Source organism: Chiloscyllium plagiosum, unplaced genomic scaffold (genome assembly GCF_037043375.1).
Source record: "Chiloscyllium plagiosum isolate Xiang-an unplaced genomic scaffold, Cpla_swu_hap1 HiC_scaffold_9, whole genome shotgun sequence".
Classification (NCBI taxonomy): domain Eukaryota; kingdom Metazoa; phylum Chordata; class Chondrichthyes; order Orectolobiformes; family Hemiscylliidae; genus Chiloscyllium; species Chiloscyllium plagiosum.
This window is the reverse complement of record NW_028270147.1, coordinates 46695992-46708701: the sequence shown is the minus strand read 5'-3', so window position 1 is coordinate 46708701 and position 12710 is coordinate 46695992. Positions and strand designations below refer to the sequence as shown.

At 39.5% G+C, this 12710-nt stretch overlaps 1 protein-coding gene across 1 annotated transcript in view; it reads right to left on the bottom strand.

Moving 5' to 3' along the window:
• LOC122554723 (calreticulin) overlaps positions 1 to 12710 on the bottom strand; it is a 63557-nt gene that overhangs the window by 1626 nt on the left and 49221 nt on the right. The window contains exons 7-8 of the mRNA XM_087990272.1: positions 2648 to 2791; positions 2462 to 2554 (exon numbers count right to left, since the gene is read on the bottom strand). Coding sequence (XP_087846398.1) covers positions 2462 to 2554; positions 2648 to 2791 — 237 coding nt within the window. The remainder of the gene's footprint in view (positions 1 to 2461; positions 2555 to 2647; positions 2792 to 12710) is intronic.

Sequence of the window (12710 nt, the reverse complement as noted above, 5' to 3'; positions counted from 1 at the left end):
TCTGGAATGAGCTGCCAGAGGAAGTTGTGGAGGCTGGTAAAGTTACAGCATTTAAAAGGCATCTGGATGGGTATATGAATAGGAAGGGTTTACAGGGATTTGGACCAAGTGCTAGCAAAATGGGACTAGATTAATTTAGGATATTGGTTGGCATGGACGAGTTGGACCCATGCTGTACATCTCTATGATTCTATGACTAATTCATCAAGGTATTGCCCGAAGAAATGAACCAATGAATGGCTGCTAATTATTTTGCTATGTAAAACAGATGTAGTACATGTACATATTCTTTCTTTCTGCAAAGAACATGACCCTATATATTAATACAGCATCCAAACTTGAAGAAGAGTAGGCTACTCAGTCTTCTGAACCTGTTCTGTAATTCAATAAGACTGTGGCTGATCCGATTTTAACCTCAATTCTACATGCTTACTTCTGCTTAAAAAAGGGAAAGATTCTACATCCACTGCCTTTTGAGCAAGCAAATTCCAAAGACTCCCAAACCTCAGAGAAAAAAAATGTTTTGAATGGGTATTTTTAAAGTATGACTTCTTGCTCTAGATTCTCCAACAAAAGAAAATATCCTGTTAACATCCACCCGGTCAAGTTCCCTCAGGATCTTATATATTTCAATTAAGTCTCCTTTGACATTTCTAAACTCCAGAGGAAACAGGCCTCATGTGTCTTGCCTTTGCTCACAAGGCAATCTGCTCATTCCAGCTATCAGTCCAATAAGCATTCTCTGAACTGCTTCCAATGCTTGACCTCCTTCTGTAAGTATGATGTCCAGTACTGTACATAGTACTCTTGTTGTGATCTCACCAATGCCCTATATAACCGCAACATAACCTCCCTACTCTTGTATTCAATTCCCCTCACAAAAAGCCATAATATTCTATTAGTTTTCCTGATTACTTTGCTGAACTTGCATACTAACATTCCATGATTCATGTATCAAGACACCCAGATATCTCTGAATCTCAGAGCTCTGCAACCTCTCCCATTTATATAATATAGTTCATTTTTATTCTTTCTGCAAAAATGGACAATTTCACACTTTCCCATGTGGCATTCCATTTGCCAGAACTTTGCCAATTTGCTTAACCTATCTATGTCTTTTTGAAGGCTCCTTATACCATTTTCACAATTCACTTTCCTACCTACCTTTTTGTCATCCGCACTGTAGCTACTATACCTTCAAAAGCTTCATCTAAATCATTTATATAAATTATAAATGGTTGAAACTCAGCACCAGCCCACGTAGCGCACCACTCATTGTGTCCTGCTAGCCTGACAAAGGCCCACTTATTCATACTTTCTTCTTCCTGTTAGCCAGCCAATATTCTATCCATGTCAGCAAATCACTCCCTACAGCATGAACATTTTATTTTCCCCAATAGCTCTTGATGTGCCACCTTATCAAATACCGCTTGGAAATCCAGATATAATACGTTCACTTGTTCTCCTCTATCTACAGCAAAAGTTATTTCTTCATTAAATAAAAATGATTTCTCTTTGACAAAACCACATCAGGTCTGCCTGATTATCTTGAACCTATTCAAATTCCCTGTTATAACATCTTTAATAATAGCTTCTAACATTTTCCCTCTAAAAATGTTAATCCAACTGGCCTGTAGTTTCATGCTTTCTGCCTCAGTCCCTTTTTGAATAAAGGAGTTGCATTAGCTATTTTTCCAGTCTAAAGAGTTTTGGAAAATTAAAACCAATGCATAAAGTATTTCACTGGTTCCTTCTTTTAGGATTCTAGGATAAAATCTGTCAGGACCTGGAGACTCAACAACTTGAAGTTCCAATAACCTACTTAGTACTACTTCCCTTATAATATAATTTTCAAGGGTTCCTCTCCCTTTCACTCCCTGAGTTGCATCTACTCCAGGATACAACGTGTATCCTCTCTAGCAAAGACTGGCACATAAATAACTATGTTCTGGCTGTTCTTCCAATTTAATAAGATCATGGCTGATCTGACTGTGGTCTTGACTCCACATTCCCACTGACTCCAAAACTGAAGGCACCAAAATTAGGGCAGCATGGTGGATCGGTGGCTAACACTGCTACCTCACAGCACCAGGGATCCGGGTTCAATTCTGATCTTGGATGATTCTGTGTGGAGTTTGCACATTTTTCCTCTGTCTGTATGGATTTCTGCTAGTTGCTCTAGTTTCCTTTCATTGTCCAAAGATGTGGAAGTTAGGTGAATTGGTCATGCAAAACAGTCTCATAGTGTCCAGGGATGTGCAAGCTAAGTGGGTTAGCCATTGTAAATGTGGGGTTTGGGGGACTGGCTAGGGGTCTGCGTGGGATCCTTTTCAGAGGGTCGGTGTGACTTAATGGGCCAAATCACCTATTTCTACAGTGTAGGAATTCTGTAAATGCATTATTATTTTTGATTATGTCAGGCACTGGTAAAGTATTTTTAGAAATAAAATTAATTGTTTACCTTAGTTATTCCCCATGTTTGGTTACCATATTCCTCAGCATATTTTGCATCATTTGTAATAAGGAAGTTGTCAAAGATTGTTCCAGATTTCACCTATGTCAGATAAAAGGTTAGAGAATGTATAAACTACAATTTCCTTGGTTTAGTTCAATCAAATATCAACACCTTGAATATTAGCAGACATACCTGCCATAGATCAAGACCAAGAATACCGATGTTGTCGTATTGGCATATGTTGGAATCTGGTTTGTATTCAGGATTATCAATTTCTGGATGGACCCAATTTCCTTTGAAGTTAGGGTTGTTAATCTGATGAGCTTTCCATTCACCCTGAGCACAGGATTTTAAAAAAATTATTTTACTGTTCATTTAGTCATTAAGACATTTAAAGCAGATACAAGTAGAAACTAAACAATATTTTTCCAATTAATGTATTGTTCCAATTAAGTCATAAAAAAACTATGAGGACTTGTGGACCCAGGAACTTTGATGAGGACAGCTGTGGAGTGAATGCAAATGGTAAAAAGACAAATATCAGGTTTCTCATACAAAAGATAAAATGACATTAGATGCAGTTAAATCATTCTGCACTTGAAACATATATCTCTAATGGATTTACAGGAAATAACAAACTGCTTGAATTGGCAAATAAATAGGTCTGCCTGCAGAGCAAAGAAGAAAGAGACAATTGAAATATTGGCAAATGATTTTGGACTGGTGGAAATGTGGGAGTGACGTGTAAACCAATGGTGAGTCATGAGTTGATCAGGATTCAATTATAGTTACAGCAGTTTGAACATGAGAAAGAGAGCAAGCAGCTCAAAATAGGGTAGAAAGGAATTCTGGAATCAGAAAGAATAGGAAAGGAAATAGAACTAATAAGACCTGAGCTTGAAGAAAGAGAAAGAGAGTTGTAGAGAGAAGAGAAAGAGACTGTAGTTAGAAAACTGGAACAAGAATTGCAGAGGGAAAAAGAGAAACAAGATTGGGAATCTCAGCTTAAAATTGCGCAGTTAGAAAAAGAGACTTCCTACGCTAACAAAGATTCTAATGGAGAAAACCCAAGACACAATGTATAGTCCAGTATGGAAAAGTTTAAGTTTGTATAGGGTGCACAAAAAATTTGAAAAAAAAAATTATGAAGGCACTCTTTATGTCATTTGAATAAATAGCAAAAGAAATGAAATGGACAAAGGAAAAGTGGACATTGCTATGTGAAGTGTGTTGTCAGGTATAGTGCATTACTGACAGAGGAGGATTTTAAAGATTATGATAAATTTTTTAAAAAAAGCTATCCTGGCTGTGTGTGAGTTGGTTCCTGAAACTTCCAGGCAAATGTTCAGAAATTTAAAGAAGCAGGTTTAGCAAACCTACATTGACCTTCAAGGGGTAAAGCAAAGGATTTTAACAGGTGGATATGGATAAAAGGAAAACATACCACATATAGAAGTCTCAAGAGAAATTATTCTCTTGGAAGAATTTTAAAACTTACTTTCTTTTGTAATAAGAAGCTATGTTGAAGACCAGAAGGGTTGCAACTGCTGAACATGCAGCAAATTCCTATTGATCATGAGTTGGTCCATCAAAATATTTTTTTTTTCATCATGCCCATGCACTCAAGAAGATAGAGGTGTGGGATAGCAAAAGGGAGGCAACTAGTTAGGGTAAAGAAAGCAGAGCTCTGAATGTCTAAATCCTCTCCTCAGTCCAGGGAGGAAGGCACTGAAAGTGGAGGTGAAAATTAAAGACTTAAGTATGTTGTAAGTTAATTACCACAAGCTACCTTTAATTCAGTTACTTATTAATTCATCTCACAGACAATCACGTACTGAAATAATTACTTAAACTTTACTACATGGAGCATCGAAAATAAGACCCTTCAAGGAAGCAAGTTAAGCTTCACATCTCAACCTACCCAATTAATGGTGAAATTTAGCTATTATTCCAATCAACAGCATCTGTCTCTGGATGTCCAGGGTTCGATTCTTCTGCAGTGTTGTTCTTCAATGTTCTGCTACTAAAGACTGATGAAATTTAATTCTTATAAAAATTTCTATCTTGTGACATTTCTGATGAGATGTTATTGATGATCCTTTAGATCTGTTCATCCCCAACACGGATTACACTGATGTCCTCAAGTATGAAATTTGCCTTCTTATTTGGAGTAGCTTCCCGGTTCCATATTACATTCGCTTTTAACTATCTGTTCAAAACATAACTTTCCTGCAATTAGCCCCTTTATCTTAGGACATTCCTTTTTCAGGCAATCTTAATTGCCTATTTGTAACAACACAGCAAGTAATCAAGTGGTTTCTCTCTCTCCCAAAAAACAACTTGTTAATGTTGCTTTGACTCCTTCTTCCTAGGGATAGTAAATTAATATGTTGCTCTTCATTCCTTTATAATATTTTCTCCTTATTCCTTTCATCTCAGGAAATAATTTATTGCTGATCCTTTCAATTTCTAAACAGTTATTGAAATTTTGCAGTTTATAGTATCACTGTCCCTCATCTTTATTCATTATGTTAAATATGATGTACAAACACTAGAGTAATTAACCATTTTTCACCACATCAGTTCATATCCAAGTTCAGTTGCTACACCAAGAACTTGTTTAAACACAATTTAAACAAAGTGAATTATTTCATTACGGGGTACAGATGCATGTAAACCAATAATCAATAAATTGAATTACAGAATACTGATCAGTAAACAATCACAAAAAAATAGAGTAATAAGCACACCAATAAAGACAATAACTATTACTTTGAAATAACACTATGCTATAACCATTGAAGTTTTAAGATGATCATATACCACTGTTTCCTGTTTCTTTTATTAACTTGTTAAACATGCCTGCAAGTTATTCTAAGATTTTATGGATAGTATCATTAGTTGTCAACCTTGCTTGACCACCAAGTTTAGTAACATCATTCATTACACCGTATATACTTTTAACTTGAGAAGTTTATTGATTTAATTGATCATTTACAGCACTGATGTCTCGGCTATTAACTGTTAAAACTTCTGCACCATAAATGCCTGCAGCATCTCCTATCAAACTTTGGCACTTCCTACATCTCCATGCAAGTTTGTAACCTTCTTATTCAACAACGCCTGAACCAATTCCTTATAAATGTTAGGTAAAGGGTTTGGACATCACAATGGCAATGGAATGCCTGAGAGTTTCAGAGTTACTGGTACCCCTTCATGATCAACATTTTCATACAATACTTAATTTGCCTGTGCTTTGCACAACTATCCAACTTCTGGGCCCATTTTGTTTCATTAGTGGAAATGGACTCGACCACCATGTTATCATTACACTAAAAGTTAATGCATGAATGTATAAGCAGAGACTGCAGAAACTAGATTTTAATTATTCATAGAATAATAGTCACCATATTAACCTGGACTCAAACTGTAATTGTTCCTACTGATGGACCAGTTAAATACGTAGACGTCTGCATTCCTGACCACTGAGATGGTGACCATATTAGTTTCATGGTCTCCATGGCACCACAGGAGGCTTATTGTTACATTGTAGAAAGCGTGCCCACTTTCACTGTACGTTGGATTCCTGCTGCTGACTCCATACCTCATGTGCAAAAGCTATCAATACAATTCCAATAATCAGTTTCATAGCTTATCCAAAGTTCAAAAGCAAAATATCAAGGTAATTTCTTCTCCTATGTAAGGTTTATCAGTTTACACAAAGAATTTCTGAACTCCCCAGCAAGGTAGTCCACTACATCTCTTCTAACCAAATGCTCGTTTGGTCTGTTTCTGTTTCATTGAGGTGAAATCTTGATTTCACGTTCTGAGTTTTTCTTATTACATTTAGTTTCCTTTAATGTTACCAACTGCTGACACTGGGGTTTACATAGTTGAGATGACAGTAATTGTTATTTGGGTGTAACTGATTGTTGCTGTTGAGATGGTGGAGTGGGGTGTACAGTGCCATTCATCCCAAGGATGTCAGGAGATGTTGGTTTTGTAACAGTTGGAATTCTGAGGTTAACTGATGTAGCTGGTCCCACATAGTGACTCCATCTGCAACTTTCTGCTGTTGAGGTAAATTTAAGCGTTAAGGAGCACATGGTGTTGACGATATATATTATTTTCAGCCTCAAATGCCTGTAAGTGATTCACAGGGTACCATCCCTTTTTACCAATAGCCAATATTTTTTTGTATATCAATGGGCTTGCTTTGTTAATTATTGAATAGGAGTCAAATATTTTAGTGACAAGAATGTGCCACGTTGGAAGCCTTACAGCATTATTTTCATTCCCAATGCATATTCCATAGGTCAGACTTTGGCATTAAAGTATGACTTTCTTTTTTCCTGTTTCTTCTCCATTTGTACCTCTTCTGCTAGACTAGTGGCCTGTAAGTCCTGTATTAAGGCTTTCTTCTTGTAAGAGCTTGAACTTCTATTTTAGTTTGATTTACTTTTACTGCACTCAGTCTCAGTCACTACTGGAGATTGCCAAGGCTTGCTCTCTCAGCCCCCTCACTTTGCTAACTCATCTGCATGGATGTTTCCTTCTGGAGATGATCTGTGATGGGCTTTAATTTTAATGGTCCCAAATTCTTTATCACTTGCCTGTTCTAAGACATACTTCAGTATCAGTGCTGAAGATAATGGTTTCCCATCTGCTGTCACTAAGCTACTCGCTTCCCTGAGCAGAACAAAATCAGTCAGGCTACCACAAACAAACATGCTATCAGAGTAAAGGCTTGATAGGGTCAGGAATTCTTCAAAATGACTCACTATAGAGACTGAACGCTGCTAATTCTGCTGCTTGTGTATTCATACGACTCAGTAATTTTAAAAAGACAGCATCACGTGTTTCTCCTGTTGGAGTTTCCACATAAATGCTACATTCTGTCTTCCTGTTGCCATCTTCCACCATGGAGGAGCCCATAGCAATTTTAAATTGAATATTCATATCCTCTTTGGAACAAGTGGTCCTTTCGGGTCATTTGTTTCAACTGCAGCATAAGTATGTGGTTCATGCTGATGTAGCAAATTGTCTGTTAAAAGGTGTTTGTTTTTCAACTGTAATATGCAAGCCTTATAACATATGTGTCCATCAAACTGTTCTGTTCTAACATTGCCATAAGGTGTCCATCCAGTAATAACTGGGTAGGCATATGTTCTGTTAGAATGGTAAGCTGGAAAAGCGCAGCAGGTCAGGCAGCATCCAAGGAGCAGGAGAATCGATGTTTCGGGCATAAGCCCTTCTTCTGAAGAAGGGCTTATGCCCGAAACGTCGATTCTCCTGCTCCTTGGATGCTGCCTGACCTGCTGCGCTTTTCCAGCAACACATTTTTCAGCTCTGATTTCCAGCATCTGCAGTCCTTACTTTCTTCCTGTTAGAATGGTAAGAGGAGTAAGGTCAATTATGTATACAAAATGTTGCAGACACCAGAAAACAGCAAGCAAATGTTTTTAACAAAATGAGAAGCCTTGTTCTTCTGGAGTTAAAAGCCTGAAGGCAATAAGAGACAGGACCTAAATACTGATGTCTGCTTTGTAACAGTACAACTGCTCATACAGTGTTGGCGGCTGCTACTTCTAATGCAAAGCATAGCTCTGGTTCTGGAACCTGTAGTCCTGGAGCTTGAACTAAAGCTTGCTTCAAATCACTGACTGTTGTGTGTATTGCTCCATCCATTCCCACAGATCGTTATTTTTCAACAGATCTAACAATGGAGCTGCTTTAGTAGCAAAGCTGTCAATGCGATTTCTACAGTAACTCATTAATCTTAAGAATAATTTTAGGGCGCTCACATCATTTGGTAAAGGCAGATTACAAATAGCATCAATCTTTTTCCTGCTGTCTTCGGTTTACTAGATGCCATCACTGTTCCCAAATAAGAGACTTTCTCCTTCATGATCTGTGCTTTCTTAGGGTTAACTTTCAATCCTAGATTTTTGAGGAGAGTTAAAAGCCTGTGTAGCAGAATCAGGTGTTTGTTATTGGTCTCCATTTGTAGCAACAAATCATCTCCATAGTGAAAAAATGCTCTCATCCCTTTGTTAATCTTTGATGGAAAATGGAATCCTTGTGACAAACAGGTCCAAAGGTACTATTGTCCATGAAAGATATACACATGTTTATACTGACATTCTCATTTTAAAAGAATGGAACAAAATCATTACTAATATCCAGGACAGTGAAATACTTTGCCTGAAGTGTCTGTTTCATCATAGGCTCAGGACTGATGGCTACAGTGGGTGCTTTGCAAGGAATGGTTTTGGTCAACAGTAGTCAATTGTCAGTTTCCAGGAGCTATCTGGCTTCTTAACTGGCCAAATAGGGAGTTGTTAGTAGAGGCCACCAGGCACGAAATACCTGCTTAAGCAGACTATTGACTATTTTGCTTACCTCCCCTTCTGCTTGTTTTGAAAAACAATATTCTCTCTATGATTTGGGGTCTGGGCTGTATATCACTACCTCTCCTGACATCAGTTAAAAATCACACAACACCAAGTTATAGTCCAACAGGTTTAATTGGAAGCACACTAGCTTTCCGAGCCACGCTCCTTCATCGGGTGATTGTCCGTCGCTCCGAAAGCTAGTGTGCTTCCAATTAAACCTGTTGGACTATAACCTGGTGTTGTGTGATTGTTAACTTTGTACACCCCAGTCCAACACTGGCATTTCCAAATCATCTCCTGCCATAGGTCTACAATTATGTTTGTGGATAGCAAATGCTTTCTGACACTGTACAATAAAACTTTGAACAGCTTGATCATCAGTCAGCTCAAAGGGGTCAACCTGGATTTCTCCCAATGTACATATTCAGTGGTTGTACTCACCAGTAGCAACCTCAAGGGGTCTCTGTCCTCCTAACCAGGACATCTGCCAGATGCACCAGTTTGTTGGACCAAAGGCCAAATCACATTTCCTCATTAAATCTAAACCCAAAATATATTCAACTCCCCAGTCTAATTCTACTAGGATGACCTAGTATATTACCAATTTGAATACATCGGTGGGTAGGTTTCAATGCCCTCTTGTGTGTGGCCTGTAAAACCACTTGACAAAATTGTTTTTGCACTGTGCTCATTTAACCACAGTACAGGACCCTCCCGCATTCGATAGGAATTCAACAAGGTCATCTACCTCGTCCTCAGTGAGAGGTCTTCCCACACTATCTGATTTGGCACCACATGCCCACTCCCCTGCTCCATGATCAGATGAATGTGTGTACAGGTGGCACGGTGGCTCAGTGGTTAGCACTGCTGCTTCACAGCACTAGGGACCTGGGTTTGATTCCAACTTTGGGCGACTGTCTGTGTGGAGTTTGCATATTCTCCCCACATCTGTCTGGGCTTCTGGGTGCTCTAGTTTCCTCCCACAATCCAAAGGTGTGCAGATTAGGTGAAATTGGCCATGCCAAATTGCCCATAGTGCTCAGGGATGTGTAGATTAGGTGCATTAGTCAGGGGTAAATATAGGGTAATAGGGTAGGGGAATGGGTCTGGGTGGGTTACTCTTTGGAGGGTCAGTGTGGACTTGTTGGGCCGAATGGCCTGTTTCCACACTGTAGGGATTCTATAAATGGTTCTTCCAGTGACCTGTTTATCTGAAAACTGCAGGAAGGGACAAATTTTAGCAAAATATCCTCTTCCCTCACAACTAAAACACAATGGCAGTGCTTTGCTCCTTCCACTAGAGAGAAGAAAAGATGAGTTACCTCTGCCTTGACTGAAACTGTGTCCTTCATTCCTCCAGACAGGTGAATGCCTCTGAGGCCCTTGTGTTTTATAAAGTCATAAAGGTGTACAGCATGGAAACAGACCCTTCGGTCCAACTCGTCCATGCCAACCAGATATCCCAGCCCAATCTAGTCCCACCTGCCAGCACCCGGCCCATATCCCTCCAAACCCTTCCTATTCATATACACATCCAAATGCCTCTTGAATGTTGCAATTGTACCAGCCTCTACCACATCCTCTGGCAGCTCATTCCATACATGTACCACCGTCTGCATGAAAAAGTTGCCCCTTTGGTTTCTTTTATATCTTTCCCCTCTCACCCCAAACCTATGCCCTCAAGTTCTGGACTCCCCGACCCCAGGGAAAAGACTTTGTCTATTTATCCTATCCATGCCCCTCATAATTTTGTAAACCTCTATAAGGTCAACCCTCAGCCTTTGACGCTCCAGGGAAAACAGCCCCAGCCTGTTCAGCTTCTCCCTATAGCTCAAATCCTCCAACCCTGGCAACATCCTTGTAAATCTTTTCTGAACCCTTTCAAGTTTCACAATATCTTTCCGATAGTAAGGAGACCAGAATTGCACGCAATGTTCCAACAGTGGCCTAACAAATGTCCTGTACAGATGCAATATGGCCTCCCAACTCCTGTACTCAATACTCAATAAAAGAAAGCATACCAAACGCCTTCTTCACTATCCTATCTACTTGCAACTCCACTTTCAAGGATCTTTAAACCTGCACTCCAAGGTCTCTTTGTTCAGCAAGACTCCCTCGGACCTTACAATTAAGTGTATAAGTCCTGCTAAGATTTGCTTTCCTAAAATGCAGCACCTCGCATTTATCTGAATTAAACTCCATCTGCCACTTCTCAGCCCATTGGCCCAGATCTTGTTGTAATCTGAGGTAACCCTCTTCGCTGTCTACTATACCTCCAATTTTGGTGTCATCTGCAAACTTACTAACTGTACCTCTTATGCTCGTATCCAAATCACTTATGTAAATAACAAAAAGTAGAGGACCCAGCACCAATCCTTGTGGCACTCCACTGGGAGGTCACAGGCCTCCAGTCTGAAAGACAACTCTCTATCACCACCCTCTGTCTTCTACCTTTGAGCCAGTTCTGTATCCAAATGGCTAGTTCTCCCTGTATTCCATGAGATCTAACCTTGCTAATCAGTCTCCCATGGGGAATCTTGTCGAACGCCTTACTGAAGTCTATATAGATCACATCTACTGCTCTGCCCTCATCAATCTTCTTTGTTACTTGTTACAAGTTTGTGAGACATAATTTCCCACGCACAAAGCCATGTTGACTATCCCTAATCAGTCCTTGCCTTTCCAAATACATGTACATCCTGTCCCTCAGGATTCCTTCCAATAACTTGCCCAACACTGAGGTCAGGCTCACTGGTCTATAGTTCCCTGGCTTGCCTTTACCGCCCTTCTTAAACAGTGGCACCACGTTTGCCAACCTTCAGTCTTCAGGCATCTCACCTGTGACTATCGATGATACAAATATCTCAGCAAGAGGCCCAGCAATCACTTCTCTAGCTTCCCACAGAGTTCTAGGTCCTGGGGATTTATCCACCTTTAACCGTTTCAAGACATCCAGCACTTCCTCCTCTGTAATCTGGATATTTTGCAAGATGTCACCATTTATTTCCCTACGGTCTATATCTTCCATATCCTTTTCCACTGTAAATACTGATGCAAAATATTGATTTAGTATCTCCTCCATTTTCTGTGGCTCCACACAAAGGCTGCCTTGCTGATCTTTGAGGGGCCCTATTCTCTCCCTCGTTACCCTTTTGACCTTAATATAGTTGTAAAAACCCTTTGGATTCTCCTTAATTCTATTTGCCAAAGCTATCTTATGTCCCCTTTTGGCCCTCCTGATTTCCCTCTGAAGTATACTCCTACTTGTATACTCCTCCTTAAGTATACTTCTCAGGATTCACTCGATCTATCCTGTCTATAACTTACATATGCTTCCTTCTTTTTCTTAACCAAACCCTCAATTTCTTTAGTCATCCAGCATTCCCTATACCTACTAGCCTTCCCTTTCTCCCTGACAAGAATATACTTTCTCTGGACTCTCGTTATCTCATTTCTGAAGGCTTCCTATTTTCTAGCTGTCCCTTTACCTGCGAACATCTGCCTCCAATCAGCTTTCGAAAGTTCTTGCCTAATAATGTCAAAATTGGCCTTTCTCCAATTTAGAACTTCAACTTTTAGATCTGGTCTATCCTTTTCCATCATTATTTTAAAACGAATAGAATTATGGTCGCTGGCCCCAAAGTGCTCCCCCACTGACAACTCAGTCACCTGCCCTGCCTTATTTCCCAAGAGCAGGTCAAGTTTTGCACCTTCACTAGTAGCTACATCCACATACTGAATCAGAAAATTGTCTTGTATGCACTTAAGAAATTCCTCTCCATCTAAACCTTTTACAGTATGGCAGTCCCAGTCGATGTTTGGAATGTTAAAATCCCCTACCGTAACTACCCTATTATTCT